Source organism: Rhea pennata, chromosome 3 (genome assembly GCF_028389875.1).
Source record: "Rhea pennata isolate bPtePen1 chromosome 3, bPtePen1.pri, whole genome shotgun sequence".
In the NCBI taxonomy this organism is placed as follows: domain Eukaryota; kingdom Metazoa; phylum Chordata; class Aves; order Rheiformes; family Rheidae; genus Rhea; species Rhea pennata.
Genome location: NC_084665.1, coordinates 38153480 through 38176668, shown reverse-complemented (window position 1 = coordinate 38176668; position 23189 = coordinate 38153480). Strand labels below are relative to the sequence as shown.

Here is a 23189-nt window from a genome sequence, read left to right as displayed (position 1 = left end):
ATGACTCTAAGCTGGTGCTGTCTGCCACTGTACTCTACAGTGCTTTCTGTCCTCAGTCGAGAGCATAGTTTTGGCACTACTGTAGTAGTAAGAAAAGAAAAAAAGAGGAGTAGAATGTGGAGGCAAACAACAGTACTGCAAACACTATAAAAAGCATTGAAAAGTCTTACCCAGTAGTTCCTAACCATCAGGGTTTATACACACAGGAAGCACTGGAGAACAGCTGGAATTTGGATGCTGTTTTTTCCTCTGAAGTTAATCCTGACCCATCAAAAGTGCTGACAAAGTTGCAGCAGACCCTCCTGCCACTCATGCTTTGTGCATGGAGTAGCTGCTCCCCTTCTCATACCAGTTCTCATCACTTGCAAGGTCCTCTCCAAACTGCATTTCTCTCTGCTGCCCTGTCAGCTATTTTGGCCCATCTTTACTGCCTCCATGCCTCCCTGCTCACTACAGGACTTGACAGGACAGGTCATGGGCTGAGACTGGTTTCTAGCTACAGATCTTAGCATGCTTGCACGTCACTGATCCCAAACCCCATTAGCTCTCTATTCTGCCTGGCCATATTTAATCTGAGCCCTCCAGAACTGATCTCAGTTTCGCATTGCACATTCATTCCTTGCTCTATTAGCTGCTCATTATTTACACTCATTCTCATGGTTTACAACCACAGCATCAATCTGAAATGGAACCTCTCTGATCTGGGTATTTAAAAGGTTTCTCTGTTCCACTGCTTTAACTTCTGACCCAGTTCTCAGGCTTCACTTGGAGACTGCCCATCCCTTTTCTTTATAGACTTCAACTCCTGCAAAGCTCTGCTTTAATGAATACTCACATTTGCACACCACAGACTGATTTGCTTCTTGTATTTGAAAGAAGAACAACCATTGCAGACCCTCGAAGTTCAATTCCAACTTTTCCACTTTACCACTGCCATGGTTGTCCCAGCCAGTGAAGACTTAGCAGAAAGCTTACTGTGGGGCCACTGGTTATGTGCTGGTAATGTGGGTGACACAGCAAGAGTAAATAGCCCCACGGCCCAGCACAGTCAAAAGGAGCTGAAAGGGAAGGCTGGGCTGCCAACGTGGTGTAAAGGGCATGGCAGGCACGAATGCAAGCTCAGTGGCATAAAATACTTCTGATACTGACCTAATCTTTCTCTTACCCCTCTCATACTCTGTTGCTACTGTCCTTGTAGAAAGTTATATACTGCTCAGTTGTGGCAAACCAAAAATAAGGAGAGCTCTTGGGCTCAATGGTCATTCTCTTTAAGCTCTTTGGCGCACACAGATCTCCAGTGTGGGAAGTACAACTTGTGAAACTTCATACAATACTGCTGCATAAGCGGACATTTCACTCAAAAACCTGAAAACTCAACCTCATTTGCTAGCTGAAGGTATTCAGGAGAAGAGGCTTTCCCTCAAGACAGTGCCTAGAAAACCCATAAAAGGGCTTCCAGTAGCCTGGAAAGGTTCTACTTTGGGTCAACCATAAAATATTTGCTGTCACCTAATTTTGCAATGTCAAGGCCCCAAGGAGCAGCAATTCCTATTTTCTGAACCAGCCATTCAAAATGGTCTCCTTTATGCTATCTTATCCATAAAAATGTCTCATGGGACTTGGTCCAAAGTTCACAGAAGTCAGATAAAATATTCTCATTGATTTCAGCAAGCTTTGGAAGTCATCTTTATCGGGAAAACTAAATAAATAAAAGCTTGTTGAAGAGTAAGTTTATTAACAAGCTGCTTAATGAATGAATGAAATGAAAGGCACGACTAAAGACACAATTTCCACCTGCAAAGCCTTCAGTAATTTTCAGCAATGGGAATTTAATATATTAACCCAATCACTTCAAAAAGCCTTTTGTGAAGACAGTGCTGAAGACATTTCAGACACACGAGTCCTCCCACATTCGTACGGTCATTGTCTCACAGTTACAGTCTACCTTCTTGCCTGTGTCTGCTTACTGGCTCTCGTCACAGGTTTTAAGCTATCTGCAGGAAGGGTTATATTCGGTCTGGTTTGGCATTTCCTTCCCCTCACAGCCAGCACAATTAGAAGCTATTGAAATATAAATAAAAACAGATAACAAATGTAAGTGAGATAAGGAACCTTTTCATGGGAAACAAATCACAGTAATAACTACAAGTTTTCCTAATGTAGGTTGAGTCCTATTCCAGTGATATTCATAACTGAAGCAAACGTTAACTAACCTTTTCTGTGTGACAGAACAAAGCTGACTCCAACCCTACAACGTCAACAACTGAACAAGTATGTTAACAAAAACTCTCTGTATAGGAACCATGAACTCTGATAGCTATACAATGAGACTAAATGGAGATCCCAGGTAACAGCAGTCTTGAACTAAACATGGTATAAATTACACTTTTCCATTCTGATGTCTTCTTAGGACAGCTTCAGGCTGCACAAGGAAGAGGACAGAATACAGGTATGTTTTAAATTAGTAAGAATTAGTAAACTTTTGTCACTAGAATATTAGAAAACATTATGTTTAAGTTCCATGTACTAACCAATATAATGTTTTCAAAGCATTCAGGGGCACTTCCACCTCCTCAAGCAACAGGAATATTTTACGACCCAGTACAGGTAAAGGCATTAAAATCTCTTCTTTAATTTCTCCCTGTAGCTAGTTCCCCACTTATGTCTACTGAGACATACGTTCTTAGCAGGATGCAATGCTAGCAGGCATCACATTGGTTATTGCATGACGAAAGTATAACTTTTAGGGAAAAAAAAGAATAATTCAACTCATAATTGTTCTCAAAACAGAATTCTAAATTCATTTGTAAAGGTCTTTTATAGCATTTCCTGTTGCAAAGCAGCAAGAGACCTTTGTGTATATGCAAGTTTGGGGACCACTGGCCTGACCCTTAGAGGAGACGAGTGCTTTCAGTTTCCAGGGACTGCATTTGATCAGCACCTCACAGGAGGTGCAGCTGCACTGTGCAGCACCTACTAACATTTAAATCCTTTTCTTCTTATATCTCCATTTCTGCTTTTAATTTCTTTTTTTTTTTAATCCATAGTTGCCATCTTCTTTTTCCACTCAGTTCAAAAACATGTATAAAAAGACAGTTTGTGCCAACTGTGTGCCTTGCAAACATGCTTATGTCTCCTAGCCAACTGATGTCTAACCTCTAACTTTTTTGTAAAATCACACAGGTATTCAGCGCCAAGAGCCTGTTGCAGCTCTCCGGAAGCCTGCTGGATCTCCAGTCCATCTGGGTGAGCAAGACTGTTAGAAGTTGTTTTTCTGCTCTTTTTTGTAGTTTTAGTAATCCAAAATAAACCCACAGGCAGTATTTCAGATTGTTTTCATGTATCCTGGAGGAACACCAGAGCAATCCACATGTGCTGAATGCTAACTAGCAACTTCCTGAATGTGAAAAGCAAAGGACAAGCTCAGTCACTGGTGAGCTGTTGTTTCAGGCCGTGGGAATGAACATAGACCACAATGTTTGCAGTTTTCCCTTTTTGTTAGTCAAAATGTGGAACAAAAAAAAATCAGTTCTGTGTAGCCTATAAGGTCTATGAGCAAGCTAAATGTTCTTCTCTTCGTGTTGTTCCCAGAAGCCCTCCAAGCTGTTTGCAACCATGGAGATTGCCTTTAATGCTAAGCGTAGAAACATCAGCTATACTTTCCTTCCTCTCTGACTGTGAAATTCATTAACCTGTTTTGCCAGCAAGAAGACTTTTCAGTGGGCCCTCTGGAAGGCTACTGACAACTTTATGTGGTTCCAGAGTACCCAGTTCATGTATAAATATTACTTCTCACTTGACCTGAAGCAGAGTCTCTCAGAAGCAGCTTTTGTTAGGGAGCCAGAGCCAGTCACCCTAGGCGAGAAGGTGCTGGGTGACAGCATGGCAGGAAGGGCAGCACTCACCAAAAAAGGTGACACGCAAACCCCAAGCAAGCAGAGCAGAGCAGGTCTGGTGGCAGCCCAGAGAAGTCCAAACTGATGAAGGAGGTCTGAGGTCAAGGCAAGACATCAGGCCAGCAAGGCAAGACGTCAGACTCAGCACGGTGAAGGCTGGGCTACACCTGCAGTGTGGCTCAGGCATGGAGCAAAAGCAAGAGTCAGAGCATTTATTTGTCCTGAACTGCACAGGTGGAGGCCATCAAGGACGCTTCTCATGGCTCAGTTGTTTCTCCGAAGCCTGGCCCAAAGCTATGCTGTGATGCAGTTGCCCTTGAACCAGGCAGAGCCTGCTGGTCCACTCAGCACCCTGACAGCTTTGCTGAGGGCTAGAAAGTACACAGCAGGGATACTGCAACAGAAGAGAGCAACATAGTTGTAGATGTTAAGATTAGAGGCCAGTAGTATGTAGTATGACTTCCTAGATAGTACAGGACAAGTAAGTTTGCCCAGCAGTCTCCATCAAAATTACAATTTGTAGTTGACCTAGTTAGAGCATATTTAAAATGGGTACCCACTGCTCCTTCAAAGATTTACTCTGTTCTCTCACTTTTCCACTACTCCTCCTTGTTTCCATCATTCTTCCCTCTAGTTTCCACCCGTTTGTGTTTCTCATGCTCTTTTTGCCATACCAGTGTCACAACCATTCCTTTTTCTACCACTTTTTTTTTCCCTCTCTCAACTCCCTTTGTCCGTGTCAAAATCCAATGTCCTCCTTCAGATGAGAAACAGATGGGCAGTACTTACCTGTACAGAACAGTAGGGCAAATAGGTTGCCTGTGTGTCACTCACAGCAATGTGCTAAGTATGTGACACCCTGGGCAGGAGAAGAATAGCCCAGAATGGCAGGATTAAAATGGGGAGAGTCTTGTGATCTGGACCAAAGGATGCTAAAGGAGGCCAGTTGTCAATCTATCAGAATCTGTGCCTGTGAGACATGGAGAAACAGTGCTGAGACTTGTTTAACTCAAAGTCAGCATTTAATTCTGCCAAATATGTCGGCTTAAGATGTCTTAAGATTCCCCCCCCCCCAAGGTGATTACAAAACATAAACCTCATGAATGACTCTCTCTTCTCAATCACAGAAGAAGGAAAAACCCCACAGACACATACTTGCCATGTTCCCAGTGAGTCCTGATCTTTTTTTCGGCCCAGGTTCTGGCAGCTCAGATGTGTTTCTTCCAAGCAGCCAGTTTCTGTAACGATCAAAGGGAAATTCCTGGACAACTCCTTGCTTTCTTGGAAAGGAGTGTTGTTTTTCTTGATCTTACCAAGCAAGCACACACTTTTCAGCGAACAACAATAATCAGTTCTACAGGCTTGGCCGTGCTCTTGAGGAACTTCCTGTCATTGGCTCTGGTTAGGAAAAAGGTGTACTGGGAAAACACCCATCCCGACACACCATTTGCCTGCTCTGCTTCTTGCTACATCTTCTTAAGAATGTCCCATCTCTTCCAAGCTCTTGACAATGCTCATCAAATCTCTTGAAACTCCTTACTTGCTCAAGTACTTAGTCCAGAATTTTTTTTTTTTTTTTTTTTTTTTTTTTGAGACAATTATGCTCAGGAGTTTTTTTTTTTTTTTTGAGTCAGTCTTGTAGTATTTTAAAAAACAATGCTTCAGTCTTTATGAGCATCATCAAGCAAAAATATCCTTGGTTGCATACGAGAATACTAATTTCCCTTTTAGATGTACATTTTATCAAGCATCTTTTTGTCATTTACCTAGGACTACATGCAAGAAATACAGTTATGTGCACAGATTTATGGATCATTCAGAAAGCTGTACATTCTCCATATTTGCAGGCAGCTACCCAAAATCCTTAGCCTCTACCATTTAACTAGTACTCATTTCTTCATTAAGAAGGAAACCACAAGGGTCATCTCATCACACCAAGTTTTAAAGGATGCAAGCCATGCAGACTTCTCAAAGAAGCAATAGATAGCACTCACTTATGGGGATTTGGAAAGACTAGAGCACTTGCTGAGTAAAAGTAGTTCTTGAGAAGAGCAGATCTAGAGAAACTTCAGCAGTGCTCCTAAAGAGAAAAAGCAGTTTTTACGTGGAGTTACTGAAAAACATCTTTCTTCTTTGAGCTTAAACTATCCAGAAAAGTTAGAAGACCCAATGCTTCAGTCACACAGCATAATGCCTCAAATTGAGAATAGTCCTTGACAATGAGCTGGCAGCAGAAGCAAAGCTGTGATGTGTGAGACAGGTATGTTTCCCTGTTCTAAGTTCTTCAGTTCATGTCCCTGCTTACAAAGAAGAGAAAAGACATGCAGACTCTTTGTGCTCCTCAGCTTGCTTCATGTGCAATGCAGTTCCTACATTTTTAAACAGCTTTTCTTCCTGTAACCTACACAGTCAGCATATTTGTGGTATAGAAGACTCAAGAACGGTGAAGTCTGTCTCATGATGTGCTCTTTGGCTATTTCTTCAGCTGGTCAGGCTGAAAAAGCAGCTTCATATTAATCTTTTGTTTTAACAGCCACTGGAAACTCTGCTCTGAAAGGTGAAGCACACATTTTGAGGTCAGCTGTTCACATGCTGCTTTTTGTTGAAATCTGTTATTCTTCTTGGTTACAGAGTCCATGAGACACACTGGGCACTCTCATAACAAACAAGCACCACAGACCTCCACTGTAGCTAGGTTCCTCCTGCTCTGCAAGCACCATCCCTCACTCCATTCACTGCTGTTTTCTCAGGAAATAAGTTTTCTCTGCTGACTCATGCAAATTCTGGTAAATAATCCTGCTCAGGTGGATGATAAGCTAGGAGTATTCCTCCTGTCTTTCCTTCTGTTTCCTTCTTCATTACTCAGTCCTGCCCTCCCCTCAACCTGTGTCTCCTCCTGAATAAAATCAGCAAAACTTCTGTGTGAATCTTCACTGACTTCTCAGCCCTTTGCTTATTCTGTTTCTGGGATTCTTCATAGTGTGTCTAAACAGTGTTTAGCATAAGGAGGGAATGGGACCTAGAAGAATCACAGTCGCAATGAAACATGGCTGAAGTTCCTCCTACCCTATGGGAGACCATAAATCTTATTCAGCCACCCTATTCATGCAACAAGTCTCCCTCTCAAAAAGAAACTGATAGCTCCTCACATGGACAGCGATCTAATGGCCAAGTCAGTGCTCTCATAAAGTTGGAGGACTAAGGCCAGCCCAAGACTCCCAGGTTTTTCCACATCTACGCAGTGGTTCACCCACTGACTGTAGTCTAGAGCAAGCCAGCTGCCTATCTAGGCAAGGAAATGCAGCCATGGAAGGATGTTGGCTGTGTCCTTACAGGTAGTATAGATTCAAGGGGCCTGGGATATATCGGTTTTTGCAAACCACTCTGAACTCAAGTCCAGCTATCGAAAGTAGTATAGAGAAAGGCCCAAGGATCAACAGCAGTTGCATGCATAAGGTTCATTGTTTTATCCTGGAAACATTAAAAAAAAAAAAAGAAAAAGAAAGAAAGAAAGAAAAAAGAAAAAGAAAAAGAAAAAGAAAACAAAAAAAAGAAAGAAAATGTATCATGAGCTTCCAGTTAAAATGCTGGTGATCAAGGAAACAGAGGAAACTATGAGTGAGGTGGTGAGGGGAAATGTGCATCTCAGAATTATCATAGCAGGCCAGGTATGTTTCGGTACATGAGGAGGAGGAGGAGGCCAGTGATCTCATCGGTGCTCTTGGTCTTGCCACTGCCTCAGCTGGCTGTTAAGTGCTTTCATCTGGCAGTAGTCCAGAACAAAACATTACTTTTCTGGGAAAGTTTTTCATCAGTCTCCAAAGACAGGCACACTTCAGGATTTAATTATGAAAATAGCAATTTTGATATAGTTTTTCATGCCTAATAGGCTGTAGGCAAGACAACACTGTTGTGTTTGGAGGAGTTGAGGTGATACAGAAGCTGGTAGAAGGAGATTGCGGATTTTCACAATGTAGGCCCAGCATGTGTGTGTGTGTGTGTGTATGTACATATATATATATATATATATATATATATATATATATATACAAACACACACCACAATTAGCATACTTGCCTCAATATCAATGCAGTTCAGAGAAACAATGAAAGTGATCTAAAAAGGCATATTCAAAATCATAAAGAAGATTAGTACTTTGGAGGCAGTGATGTGAGGCTCTTAAATATGGCTTGAAATGTGTCCATAAAGATTTCTAGGTTTACTGATTTCCTTAGCCCCTACTCATTAATGATGACTCATTGTACAAACTGACCTTTCTAAACTGAGCCAAGAGCTTTATAACCTCCAGTAATTCCATTATTTTTTTCAGTAATACTTTTTCTTCTCTTTCATGTGTGAAAGCAATGGAAACAGACTTGTGGAAACCTGGATTGAGCCTTTTTGATACAGGTAAATATTTAAAGCATCCAGTAACTACTCTGGGAATAATTGGTTTCCAACACACATGGGCAGAGCTAGCACTATTAATCAGTCCCATGACGCTGTTGATAGCAATCTCATTTTAAAGAGTAATTATAGCATTTAAAGTGATAAATGAGGTACACAGTTTACATCTCAGTAGTTAAAATTATTCTGTGCTTGCATCAGTCTCAAGTGGTGCGTCAAGCAGGAACAGAACAGATGAGCTCTGGAAAGAGTTGGCAGCTCTACTGCAAAAAATGGAGTTCTAACTACTAAAATCCATTTCTATATTACAAAGGTGAATATGGGGAATGCCACAGTTCAGATAACAGTCTAGAGATGCAGTCAGCAAAGGAGATGAATTTATTCTGAGGTCAATGGATAGAAGAAGGAAGGGCATTCAGATAAGGAAAGGAGGACTTAAACCAAATGTAAAGAAAAATACAGATTATTGAATATCTCTAAAGTTCAATTAGACAATATGGAGATGCCAACATTTTTATAACTATTGATGGGTGAGAAAAAAGAATTTTACATTTGTAGGACACACAGGTAGCAGCCAGAAGAGAACTTGCACAACCCTTTATCAGGAGCAATTACCAACTGCACTTTCTACGTGCATGATACTTAGGGGATTCTTTCCTGTGAAATATTTAAAAGCAGACCATACAAAGCACAGGGCAATTCATTATAGGGGACACACTCTCTCTCACAAGGAACTCCACCTTCCAATGTAAGATGTCTGTTCCATCACCAGTTTTGTTGCTGGAGGAAGGCTGTGCAGTGCTGGTGATCCTTGTAAAGACCATTCCTCTGAAAGCTCTGCTTACTTCAAAGCTGAAGAATGACTGAAAGCTGAAGCATTTCCATTAGTTTGAAAATCCAGTATCAGCAATGATGGCTGTTTGGTCAAAATTTGCCTCATCCTAAATATGAACAGATTTCCCTTCTGCAAGGGTTGCAAGCTGAGCCAGAGAGAGAAATCATTTCTAGCCATTGCAGCTAAAACTGTCAGTGCATTTATCCAGAAAAAAAAAGCTACAGCACTATGGCCAGTGATGCAGATGGATATTTTGAGAAAGAAAAATGACAGATCGCATGAAATGCAATGAAAGGTTGCACATGGGGGAAGGGAAGTTGTATTAATAGTTTCTCTGTAACTGAAGTGTCTGCACAGACTCGTGCTCAAGTCTGATGAATTCAGATTGTCACTTCAAAGGAATGGTTTCTGGCGTGCATGTAGCCACTGCTGTCTTACTTAAATGAATGGGAAGTTTAATCAGCATGGACAGCTGTGACAACCAGTGAAGAGAACTTTAATTAGCATGAAGTGAGCTGCCCATGCAGTCAGTTGAAATTCCCATGGCAATAAGAACATTAAGTTGGTCTGGCAGGACAGGCAGAGCCACAGGAACCGACCACCTCCCCAATTAGTGGAGAAGACTATTTGGTGGGTGACCTTATTGTTCCACTAAACGCAAAGCAAAAAAAAAAAAAAAAAAAAAAAAACAGAAAGTGCTGTGTTGCCTAGACTTGGATTTTCCATACTGACAAAACTAATATCAGTTATACGCCTGGGTATGGAGTACGGATTTTACTGGATGCAGATAAATGCATGAGGCAGCTAAGCATGAACTAGTTTCCCTATACAATTTGGTTGTTAAAATGGACGGAACACATTAATATCCATTTTCACTACAGCGTTAAATTCATCTACTTTATGTAGCTGCGCATAAGGCAGGCGGAGAGATCTGCACGTGTGCGATACCACACCGGCACGCGTTACGTATGTGGCACACAGGCTGTAAGAGGAAGTGTGGCTCTGCTGTATAGTTGAGGAACTGTTACATGCCCGTGTAATTAAAGGCTGTCCTGAAACGTACACAGCCACGAGGGGAGGCTGCGCAGTGCCTCAAGTCCTGCTGGCAAGCGGGTCCTCTCGCGGGCTCGCCAAGCCGCGGGCGCTGGTGGAGGAGGAGGGTCACTGGTCCTCAGCCCAGTCTTGGCTTGCAGGAGAAGCCTGAAAGCACCACGGAGACATGAAGGCCTGAGATGCACAGAAACACGTGCTCGAGCAGACATTGCTAAATGGAGCCCTTTTGCATAACCTCTGTTCCAAAAACGTATTTTTTCTTCCGAAGGGAGCCCAGGCTCAGTCTCAGACTTGACTGAGCATTCAGAATTCAGGATTTTCATCTATTTACAATACTCTAAAGCTCTTTTTAAAAAGATTGGGTTTTGTTAAATATAAATGTTATTAGAAAAGGCAAGGGAAGGAAAACTGGCAAGAAAAAGAAAAAAATAAAGGAAAAAGGCAAGGCAAGGCAAGCAAAGCGGAAGCTGGTCTTATTTTTTCAATAGCTTTTTTTCTCTCTGATTTCAATTTGCAATTAATAAATCCTCAGACAAATAAATATAGCCATAGCTTTTGTCATGAGCAAACTAGGGCCGACTGTTGCACCCTTGGCCTTTTTCACCCTTACGTGATTTCCATACAAGGTCGTGCCCAGTGCTCCCGCTAGCTAGGTAGCCCGTCTCTAACACCAGGCAACAGCACATGCCTAGGGAAGAGCAAAGCAAAAGGAATTAAAAGGCATAACCATATAGTGATGGGGCCAGCAGGTCCGTTTAGCCCTTACAGTAGAAGATATTTTCTTCACTGGCAGCTGAACTTAAAGATGAGACTCCAAGGCAACCATCCAGCAATAACTGCTGTATTATGCTACAGCCTCCCTGCGGGGAATCAGGCATCAGGGCAGCTTTGCATTAGGCATTGCACACACAGATTTAATAAAAAATTTGGCTCTGGCCCAAAATTATGCACAGCTTTCCCCATGCGGATGGAGGACTCAAGTGTAGTAGTTATTACTCATGAAAGGTGGACCATTAGACACAAACGGAAACTGGTGATGCAGGGAGCTGGAGTAGCTTTTTCCTTCCTTTTTCTTGAATGTTTCTTGCATCGTGGCTTGGTCATTTGTATCTTCACCAACCAGTTTAGGTGGTACCTGAGCGACAGCTGCTATAGCTCCCATCAGGATTCAGTGGTGACCTTGACTGCTGTTCTTTGGCACCCTCTCTCCCTCTACACACATCAACGCTGCCATAGCTGGTTTGCTAGTGACTGGCTACGTCGGCAAGAGGAACTTGAGGCACTGTGTAATTTCTCAGCTTCTTTTCTATAAGAAGTTCACACTTTCTAATGTTATTTTTTTACCATCTCTCTTTGAGGTCTATAATCTTTCCCCAACTTCTTTGTTAACAAAATTTTATGGAAGCCTTTCTCCTTCTTCAGGAACAGCTGCAATCTTGTCACCTGTCTTCTCCCAGAGTTAAGGTAGCTCCCGTGCATGCCTGGACTAAATGTTTCATTCATTTCTCTAGGCTTCACTTCAAAGGAAGAGCTGAATACGAAGCCGTTGGAGTCAAGATCCCAGGGGAACCCAAGTACGTGTGTCAGAATTAATTTCATAATTAAGCAGTAGCATTTTATTAATTATACTTTATTAGAATGTTTTCAAATTGATTAACTAAAGATAAGTTATTAAGGAACCTAAGAAACTTAAGGAATATGTTTTCCTCCACAGCGGAATAGCGGGCGTTCTCCACTGATCTTTTTCATACACATCGTCCGCTTTTGCCAACCTAAATTTGGCATACCTGGGCAGTGAGATGATGGCTACCTACCATTACCCTGCCTGAGCCTGCGTCATCTCCACATTCCCGGGGCACAGATTTCGATACGGGGGTATTGATGGGGGGGGGCATAGCAAACCCATACGCTGTGGCCCAGTTTGGACAAGTAAGCCCTGCTGACGAGGCTACCTTGCCGTGGGTGGGAGGGCAAGAAACCACTCGAGAAAGGGCCCCCGTGCCTGCCGCGGTGGAGGGTATGGAGAGAGCATCTAGGATCCCTCAGCCTGGAGAAGTTAGGTCTCCAGCTATGGAAAGGAAATCTTGGATAGCCCTTTCTAATTAAAATCAGATTACCTGTTAACTTCACTCACTTTTAGATCGTTCTCAGAATAGGAGAAAGAATGAGAAGGCAAACTGAGCAGCGAGATGAGTATCCTTAAATTAAATACTAAACCAAGTGTCATTATATTCCTGAGTGCTTCATCTAATATTTAGAAATATTTTTTTTTGCTCCAAAGAATGTCAACTATACCTAAAATTAATATAGAAATAAGGGAGGGGGAGAAGGAGAAGGATCTGCCATACAGGCTCAGCCTCACTGAAGGAAAATTTAGTGGTTTAGCAGAGGTCCAAGCATCTGCACAGCTGCAACTGAGCAGAAATAGGACGTGCCAGAATGGTAAGGCCCGTCCATCTGATCCCTCTGGGACTGTAAGGTAGAATTCAGATCTCCTATGAATCAGAAAGCATTTAGCTCCCTGCAGAGCGTTTTTAGCACATGATCTTTCAAAGCCCTGCTCGTGTCCGGGCTCTGACATGTTCCTGCTGTGTGAATCGCCCTCAGAAATTAAGTCTGCGTATAACTTTGAGAAGGCATGTAAGGCTTTCCTTGCTCGGGCCCTCTTGGCTAGGCAGCTTCCGCTTTACACGTACACATCACATGGAAGAATTTCCCTTTTAAGGACAGGAAGTTCAGGAGAATCTGGCCCTTAATTAAGTTGTTATTCGTTGTGGGTTCCTGGCCTTGCCTCACGATCGCTGTGAAAGAACACAGTTCCCTGTCATGCTTCCATAATCCAGCATTATTAAAATCAGAAAAACAGGCAGCCGCAGGAGAAAAAAAAAAAAAAAAAAAAAACGGGAAGTAATGAGATGGGAGGCCGTTGCGTAAGGCACGAAGGACAATCAGGGCTTTGTAGCCTCTGGGCTGTCTAATGATTAAAACAGACTATTTTGGACAGCCTGATTGGGAGGAGGTAACATCAGCGAGAAATCGAGAGACGCACTCGGAAAGAGAAAATGTTAATTAGCGCTCCAGGTCAGCCACGTTTTGATCCCTTTCTTGGTCGCAGGTCAGTCGACAAACGTCTCGCCGCTAGCTTGCGGAGAGGCAGCAGCAGGCCGACGGCGCTCGAAGACGCCGTTTGCACAAAGACGAGGCTGCCGGGAAGAGCCTGGGCGTAGGGAGCCGCAGCCGTACAGAAGCGCGCTGCTTCCAGCCGGGCGGGAAAGCAGGCAGAGGCCCGCTGCCGCCTCCGGAAAGCTCCCGCGCCCGGGCTCCGAGCGCCGGGAGTCAGAGTGCTCCGAGCTACCGCGGGGAGCCCAGGCGCCGGCCGGGAGGGCGAACGGCACAGCACGGCACAGCCCGCTCCTCCTGCCCGGCCAGCCTCGCTTCCCTGGCCACCGCCGTCCAAGCTGCCCGCGGGGGACAGCTTCTAGCCCCTGCCGCCACCCAGACCCAGCGTGGCCGTCGGATGGGAGGGCGACTTTTAGCGCGGGAGCAAACCTTACCAAGCAGCGTGTTTGCCAGCAAGCAGTAGGCACGTGAGACCACGGCTTTGCCCTTGTTAAAGGCTTTTTTAGTAGAGCCTGCACAGCAGGACAAGTTGCTGGATGCAGATATTTTCAGGGCTTTGATCGTGGCAAGAAGAAAAGCTGTCAGAAAGGAAGAAAAACATTTTCTGTGTTTATGTGTTTCCCCTCAGACTGCAAAGTTGATTTGTCCTTCTTGATCGATGGGAGCTGGAGCATCGGTAAGCGCCGCTTTCAGATCCAAAAGCAGTTCCTCAGTAACGTGGCTGAAGCCCTTGATGTGGGCAGTGCTGGTCCTCTGATGGGCGTCGTTCAGTATGGGTAAGAGCTTCTTAAACATTGGCACTACCTCCGCCAGACGGGCTGGGGTAAGCAGATTTTCAGGTAACTTTGAGTTACCTCCCAGTTAATGGTGGTAACTGAGGGAAAGACCATCTAGTTTTCTATCTTGTAGCACAGCCTAAAGTTGAGCTTAATTAAAAATTACACCTGCCATGTGCTTTCAATACGGGCTGTGACTACCCTAAACAGTAAGCATCCAAGTGAGAGCAGACCTCCAGTGGCGGTAAACTTAGCTCTGTGCCGTTATTATCATGAACTACAATTATTGAATTTAGAGCTGGTCACTGCAGAAACAACATCTGAAAGCTCACGAGTGCAGCCTCACTGGTTTGTTTTTCCCTTGCGCATATGGCACGGCGACAGTTTGTTGTTAGAGCTGGCAGCTAGACATAGGGGCTTCCACCGAGACTGTGCATTAAGGCGTGCTGCACGAGAAGACCAGCTCTCCTCTCCCCTGGGAAACCCCCAAGGGCATGGGGCATGTGCACATAAAATAACAATGGGGTAAAGCACAGTTGTCCTGCCTTAAAATCCAGTGTTATACTCCGTGCTTCGAGCAAGTAGCTTATCCCAGCCTGCTGCCTTCATACAGCCTTCTCCGTCCTATTGCGTGGCCTGTAGAAACAGTCAGATATTATCTAGGGTGCTTCCTAGGGACAAGCTACTCCCACTGCTGCGGGATGCAACTGTGCCCGCTGGCAGACGTAGCTGTGTAGCTAAAGCGTAGGAAAGGTCACACTCCAGCTTTCTCCCAGGAACCAGATAGCACTGGCAGGAGCTACAGCTATCGTACTGCAGGCAGAGCACAAAACTAATGACTGCTTTTATTTCTTCTTTTGATCTGCTAGCAATGACCCTTCCACAGAATTTAACCTAAAAACTTATGCAAACTCCAAGGATGTAAGAAGTGCCATTGAGAAAATCTCACAGAAAGGCGGACTGTCCAATGTTGGTAGGTGCTGGGCTGCTTGCACGCTCGGGGAAGGCTTCAGAGCCTCGGCAGTGGCAAACCTACGAGTTCCTCACAGGGCTGCAGAGCCCGTGACCCATCTGTGCTGCAGGCTATGGCAGGAGCACACCACCTCCACGATGATATACCTGCACTAGTTGGAGGCCCTGAGAGTCCCTCGCGAGGGAAGGATTCACCCTTCTCCTCATCAGCTCCCGCTGGTGCGTTAGAGGCTCTTGCTAACACAGTTTGTCACCTCCAGCCACCACAGAGGCAGAGGCTGTGGTGACACCCTGGCGCAGCAGGGCTCAGGAGGTCTTTGTACGGATAAAGGTGCCTCCCTTTCCTGTTATCACAGCTAGATGAACTGCCTCACTGCTTTTCCCAGCTCTAACGCTTAAATCTGCTCTCTGCCTCATTTGTCACCAGTGGGTTTTTCCTGTCTCCAGAGATATTATCAGACCAGCTCTGCCAACCCCCTAACTCATCCTCAATCTCCTCTTCTGTTGTAGGGAAGGCACTTTCATTTGTTAACAAAAACTTCTTTTCGGATGCTAATGGAAACAGAGGCGGAGCGCCAAACGTGGCCATAGTGATGGTGGACGGATGGCCTACTGACAAAGTGGAGGAGGCCTCCAGGCTGGCCAGAGAATCAGGAATCAATATTTTCTTTGTCACTATTGAAGGACCTGCTGAAAACGAAAAGCAGAACGTTATTGAACCAGACTTTGTGGACAAGGTACTCGCAGGGCTGAGCTCTGGCTCTGACTTTTTCAAGCTGTTTCAATCAGGGTGTTGCAGTCCTCCTCACAGGAGATCCCTCTTTTCTTCTTGATGCTTTTGTCTGTTCCTTGCCCTACTTATACTATCTTGAGGCTCACACATGAGGAGCCAGAGAGCAGGCAGCAGAGTTGCAGTGAGAAAGGAAATCTGAGTCTGCAGCACACTAAAAGATACTGCAGGCTTGGTCTCACCATGAAGTTCTGGTTTGATGCCTATTACAAAGCAAATGGCTTTTTGCTGACCAGTCACTAAACTTTGGCACAAACCTGCAGTCATTCTGAGACAAGAGGTTTTCTGAATACACAGTAGAGTGACAAAGCACCACTGCTCTCCAACTTATCCACGAGCCTCCGGCAGCACCTCTCGCTCTCAGCCAAGCCTGAGAAGCCCTAATGCTTGTGTTGCAGTTACAAACAGGTACCATTTCCTTGTTCAGGTGGATGCACAGGATAACAAAAACAGACCATTTAAATCTACTTCACCTTTCAGAGGTGTTAGAGTACTAGCAGCAGCAAAAAAATCTTAATAGGCCTTCAACAACAAATTGACACCAACAGTGAGAATTGCTGGTTAGAAACCTACTGGAGTAAAAAACACCAGTAGATTAGCAGCAAGATATCAAGAATCTCTAAATACACCCAAACCATGATCTGACACTGTCAGTCAGAAAACAAAACTTTCTAAATCTAAGTTGAAGCTAGACACGAACATCTTTGCCAAGCTGAAATGGTACTGTGCTAGCTTTTGGAGCAGCATGGAGTTTGTGGGTTTTATTTTTTTTTTAAGGCTTACCATACATAACTAACATCTGTCACAATATTCTGCAGTGAAGAAAAGGCCAAACATATTACATATATATATATATATATATACTTCTCTATAGCTATATGCTATATAACATTTCTATATAGCTATCTACTTATAGAGTTCTAAATGAAAGTGACTTCATTTAAAAAATGTGGACTTTTCTTTGTTGTTATTACAGTGATCAGAAAAGACCAGATCTTTAGTTGGTATGATTCACCACACTTTAAACATAAAGATAAATCACTAGGTCTAATCCAGTGGTCACACTAAGGTTTCTAAACAACTTGAAATAAAAATGTAAAAATGTACCATACACTGGCAGATGCAAGTATTTTGGCAGTGATTTTTAATGTTGCTACATGGTATCTTGACAGCAGTTCCAGTAAGAGACCCAGACACCAGCCATAGTCATGCCTGAACTACAGGAAAGACTCCTACATGCAAATGTTGGGACACTGTGAACACAGGGATATCCCAATCAGCGACACTGGAGAGCTAGCATTTTGTATCAGTGGCTGCTCTGATGTATTATTTCCTTCTGCTGTCATGGACCTTACAGTAACTCTTTAAAAGAGAGTAAAAACTGCAGTGTGCAGCAAGGAGAACGCCAGCCCTGAACTATTTGCACTGAGCACTAATGGCAGTTGCCTACTTTAAAGTGCTTCGGGGCAAACTGGCAGGAGGCTGCGGAGGGAGGCATCCAGCACCAGCCCAGCCTGGGTTAGGGAAGCAGGGCGGAAGATAGCCGGCATTTTTAGAAAGCAGATTCCTGTCTGAGTCATGTTGCTCTGCCACGAAATCCATTTTCAACAAGCTTCAAAGCTGTTCCAGAGAGTTTCTCAGTCACCAGTCAGTGTTTACTTGGTTGTAGCACTTTTTATTAAAGGGGGTAAGGCTACAGTGAGTGAGTCTCTGTGAGCCTGGCAGAGACAGAGTAAAACTGAGAATATAGCATATAGGAAAAATAGGAAATTTCCTATTTTCCAAAATAGGAAAGCAAAGAGTGTTTGGTGGCTTCATACAACATAACATTAAAAAGCAGCAAGACCAGGAAAAAAAACACACGAGAGCAGGATATGCTGAGAAGCCCAATCTGGTGGGAACCCCAACTGGCTTAGAGCTGGTATGCTTCATGGGAGTCAAGCCCAGGCATAGAGAAGACAGCACTACTGAGTTCTTTCACCTTACATGCATACACAAGAAGTTGATAGAGAAAGTCTGGCTTAACGAAATATTTTCAGCCAGAGAACTGGGACATTAACACTTTAAAGGCACTAAAGTCAAGAAAAAATTGCTCTAGCCTGTCCCCACCAGCTTGACTTCTCCTACTCACTTTACTGTGCCACCCCTAAATCACTACAAGTATTCAGTTATAACAATAATTAAAAAATATATATTACTCAGCAGAGCCAGCACAACTGGAAGTCTTTATGGGCTTTCTGCATTTTTACCAAAATTCCTTATTTGGTTGGGTGTTTTCTTGTGCTTAGAAGCATATATATATGAGCCAGAAAAGACCTCTCAGGTTTTGGTTCAAGGTAGCAGAGCTTGCAGCAGGCAAAACTTTCCTAGTTACCCTAAACCTGGGAGGACATGAGCTGAAATTGCCATCTGACAAATCTGGAAGATCCCCTAATGCCCACTGGGGCCAAACCAATGCTAGCTCTGTGATCTGGATGCTTTGCCCAGGAAACTTCTCCATAAAAGCTTGACAGGTGGCAAACTGCCCTATTACATTTCATTCATTAGAATAACAGCCTCAGCTCCATCCCCCAGTTTGTAAATAAAGGGGCAGGGAAAGACTGGCTCTTTACACAAGAATCTGTGATGTTACATTGACATGACTTGTCAGGGAAGCAGATGGTAACTGGAGGAGAGGCCACTTCAGACTCAGGCATCCTCCTTTCTGGGACCCAAACTTACAGTGCAACTAAAATCCTAACTGAAAGAGGTGCACTGCATCTCCATTGCACCCCCACTTGTGTCGTTTTGCAGGCCGTGTGCAGAACAAACGGTTTCTATTCCATCAACGTGCCCAGTTGGTTCAGCCTGCACAAGGCAGTCCAGCCCTTGGTGAAACGGGTCTGCGACACCGATCGGCTGGTTTGCAGCAAGACGTGCCTCAACTCAGCTGACATCGGCTTCGTAATCGACGGCTCCAGTAGCGTCGGCACCAGCAACTTCCGCACAGTCCTCCAGTTTGTAGCCAACATCAGCAAGGAGTTCGAGATTTCGGACACCGACACACGCATCGGAGCTGTTCAGTACACGTACGAGCAACGGCTGGAGTTCAGCTTTGACAAGTACAGCTCCAAGCAAGACGTACTGAGTGCTATCAAAAGGATCAATTACTGGAGTGGAGGTACCAGCACGGGAGCAGCCATCAGCTACGCCTCAGAGCAGCTGTTCAACAAATCCAAACCCAACAAAAGGAAGATCATGATTCTCATCACAGACGGCAGGTCTTACGATGATGTCAGAGTGCCGGCCATGACAGCCCACCAGAACGGTAAGTTGGGGCTCTTCGGTCATCATCTGCTCTTTCTAGCTCAGCGTTTACCAACTCTGAGCATTAGAATTTTCTGTGATTTGAAGGCACCAGAGGGAACTTTAGAAAGGGAACACAGTACCTTGCACTGTGGCGTAGTCAAGCTCTAAGCAAGCCTGGCATCTGTTTGGTAACTTGGAAAAAAAAATAGATAAAGATGTAGATTTAGTAACATGCATCTATTCCTAGGAGATCTTGGTGGATTTCTATTGCCTTAGTAACACATAAAGCCTCCTTTGGCTCTCTAATCAGGCTATTCATTCATCCCCTTACACTATTGCAAGACATTCACATTGGAGCAAGAACCTCTTGTTCAGGAGCCTGTTGATCACAGCCACAGTTATAAATTTGCTATTATTTAAACCTTTACATTATTGACAAAAGTTCACTCCAAAGAACAGATTAGGTCTGTCTGAATTTGAAAATACCATTTTTGTAGGGAGAGAGAGTGCTGCAATTCACTGCCCACATTTTTGTGTCCTGGCAATTATGCTTACGGTATCAGACTTAAGCAAATCAATTTTAATGCAATGACTACTTTTAGATGCATTCTCAACTCCGGGTTTCTTTTCAGGAGTCATAGCTTACTCCATTGGAATTGCTTGGGCAGCTCAGGATGAACTGGAAGCTATTGCAACAGATCCTGATAAGGAGCATTCCTTCTTTGTGGACGATTTTGACAACCTCTACCAATTTGTTAATCAGCTCATCCAAAACATTTGTACAGAATTTAACGCACAGCCACGGAACTGATCACAAAGCAGGATCCTTGGGCGTCATACTGAAGACATGCAAAATGCTATAGCAGTAATGCCAGCTCTGAGGTCAAGAAATACTGGAATTGTTCTTCTCTGGCACTTGCCAGTTGCAAAGCTGATTGCGGCTCTCTCCCTGTGCATGATAATGCTCTGTGTTGGCTGCTGATTTTGTTTTTCTTACAGGTTTCAGAAACTCTGACTTGGATGGATAGTGAAAAAGGCAGTAAACTTCATGGAGGAGATGATGGGGGCTGTTTGAAAAGTTTCTTCTAGTATAGATAAGCTTCTGATTCCCACTTCTGGGCACACACAAGCCTCCTTAATATGAACCACCTCCTTCCTGGACTGGTGTGTGGCCTCAGCCCCGGTCTGCAGGACCTTTCAGGGAGCATCCATGCTGCCTAGCTACTGTGGCAGAAGCACCTCTGTGCAACACTGCCGTCAGCTGTCCTCCAGATCAGGACTGAAAATCCAGAGATCTTTTTCTTTTTTGGAGTAAAATTTGAGCACCTTCTTAAAAGCAGCCACTCTCCCCATAGAGCTGTCTTGCTAGCAAGTTAAGTTTCAGCTTAAGTAAATTCAAGTGTTGAGATTTATTCAAATCCAGAGATTGGAAAACAGGTGAGAAGAAAGAATCAAGCTCCCAAGTGACCTGATCAACTATAACTGGGGACCCTGCAAGCATTTGCCAGTAAAGGCACAGATCCACAAGGCAGCCAACACACAGGAACTAGAATCTAAGTTTTCCTTCTCCTTCTTCCCACAGCCCTACATTAAAATTTGATATAGGGAAGAAGATCTTTTCCCCTTAGCTCTCTCTTGCTGCGCTTTATCTTGCAGCTGAACACCTGTAGCACAGCAGGAGAGTTGCAGAGACAGAAGAGACTCTTGAGAAAAAACATGGGTTTAAGTTGTTCACAGTCCAAAAAGTGCTTGAGAACCACTGCTCTATCATTAAATCATGGCTCAGTTAGATCAGCTCATAGCAGTCACTAATATGAAGAGAACTATTCAAGGGCCATTAGAAGGATTTTAAGAGGAAAGAATTGTAATGGTTTGTACTATACACAGGGAACAACAAGATTTCTAGAATTTACAGACATCATCTTCAAAATTTGGCTTCTGCTATGTAGATGGATTTCAAAATGCACCTACCCTAGTCCTTCATTATTCAAAACACGCTCCTGCTGCTTAAGTGAAGAACTAGCCACGTCGCTAGTTGGTGATGCCAGCAGTGCTACATTAAGAGGGTCAAAAGAATTACACTTTAATTAGGAAGCAGCAATTGCTGGTTATGTTTCCATCCACTGTAATTTAAGAAAACATGTTCATTAAGCAGAAGCTACAGAAGGAGAGGAAAGAAGCTTCAGAGCTAGTCAAAATGTGTGTGTTCATACACCTTATGGCTGTCAAAGCAATACTGATCAGGCTTGTGGAACTAACAGGAAACTGAAATAAATTAAAGCTTGAATTTCATATCTTACTCACAAACTGGAGTTTTAATAGCCTTTACCCTTTTAATTAATAACCATGACCAAAGGATGTTCAATATCTAGTCACATAAAAATGTTAATTGAAGTAAATTGCCATCACAGAAGACTCCTTTCTGTCAATAAAATTAGCACAATCTTTCAAATCTTTATGTTTGAAAATATGACTACAGTAGTTCAAAAAATAGCAGTACAGTAAGCATAAACCAAATTAACGAGCACAGTAGATTCTACATGATCTCTGTCATGTGATAGCATAAGTCAGGCTAGGATCCTCTCAAGAGGTGCTCCAACCTTATCATAAACAAAATTGGATGAAGCAACAGTTTTACACAGGAAAAATTCAGATCTTCCTCTTTTAGAAGAAATATTCCATTCCATCTTTAACTGAACACCTAAAATACAGTAATGCTACCCAGACAGGGGACATGGATTACTGCCAGAAGAAAGCAAGCAAAACAAAGACATGAAAGATAGGTACACAGAAGGGTTTCTTTTCTTTTTTAAACAGTAATTTATGTTGCAGCACTTCTACGGCAATAGCTTCTTGGCTTGAAAAAAAAAAATACAGATTAAGGAGAGGCAATTATGTAGAATCGGACAAAGCCCAGTATTTCCCACCCCGTCTTCAGATCTGTTTCCTCAATATCATTCTGCTGAAGGCACCGCTCTCTTCTGACAAAGGCTGGTCTGGAGAAAACTCAAACTCATAAACTGGATTTATTGGGGGCTATAACTCCGATGCCAGATTTATTGTTTGAAAACCTGCTTGCTTGGGGTTTTATTTAAGCCTACCTGAGCAATGAGCCTACATTTTAACTAAACGCTGTATTTGTTTCTGACGCAACAAATATCACTGTATATTTAGCTCTATCCTGAAAGTACTCTCACAGTACAAAAGAGAGACTCTTCAGATACTTCCCACTGTATTGCTTGTGTTCTGCTGAAAGCACAGCACAGATGGCAGAGAAGTTAGGAATGGTTAGAGCCACAGGTGTTCTTTAGGACAGGCACTTTAAGTCCTTCCAAAAGCTTAAACTTCAAGCAACAATAGCAAGTTTTCAAATGCTCCTCACAGAAAAGTTCAACTGTTATCCTCTGCATCAAGCATTTATAAAATGCACTACAGAGTTTGTGCTGCTTAAATGGTTTATCTGAATTTTACAGAACAATGATGGTGCTTGCCTGCCAATGTGTATTTTATTAAGTTCTTGAGGTGGTTTAATTTTTCATCCAACTCCAACAGATTCCTCCAACAGATTCATAAACACTGTAAACTTAAGTGTAAGCCTCCAAAGTTTTAAGTATATAACCATATATATCTATTTCCATTAACAAAAGCATGCACGTGGATCAGTGCAGAACATGCTCCTCTGAACCTTCACCTTTCATAGCAAACAAAATACTGGCCATCTAATAAAGTCTCTATAAATATTTTTATATATAAAGTACATATAGAGATACATACTTTATATAGATGGAGATATATGGAGAACAGAAAAGTGGAGACAAAAAAAAAAAATACTTTGCACAGTTCAAAAGGAAGTTTGCATGAAATTACCTCATGCCACTCTATACTTTATAGAGATAGATAAATTGCATTTACATTTTCTTCATAAAAGTTGGAGGGAGGGAGGGAAGGCTTGTTTGAAGAAAGCAGCAGAACTACCTTTGTAACATATATAAGCTATTCTGAGCTTCTCACAACACAAGTTGCTAAATGTTTTGCAATAAAAATGTCCCAA

The 23189-nt window shown here is 43.2% G+C and overlaps 1 protein-coding gene across 1 annotated transcript in view; it reads left to right on the top strand.

The window, feature by feature from the left end:
• VIT (vitrin) overlaps positions 1–23189 on the top strand; it is a 42653-nt gene extending 19464 nt beyond the window's left edge. The window contains exons 9-18 of the mRNA XM_062572086.1: positions 2411–2449; positions 2551–2607; positions 3184–3246; positions 8260–8307; positions 11704–11766; positions 13941–14088; positions 14958–15061; positions 15571–15797; positions 18644–19157; positions 19771–23189. Coding sequence (XP_062428070.1) covers positions 2411–2449; positions 2551–2607; positions 3184–3246; positions 8260–8307; positions 11704–11766; positions 13941–14088; positions 14958–15061; positions 15571–15797; positions 18644–19157; positions 19771–19949 — 1442 coding nt within the window. The 3' untranslated portion in view covers positions 19950–23189. The remainder of the gene's footprint in view (positions 1–2410; positions 2450–2550; positions 2608–3183; positions 3247–8259; positions 8308–11703; positions 11767–13940; positions 14089–14957; positions 15062–15570; positions 15798–18643; positions 19158–19770) is intronic.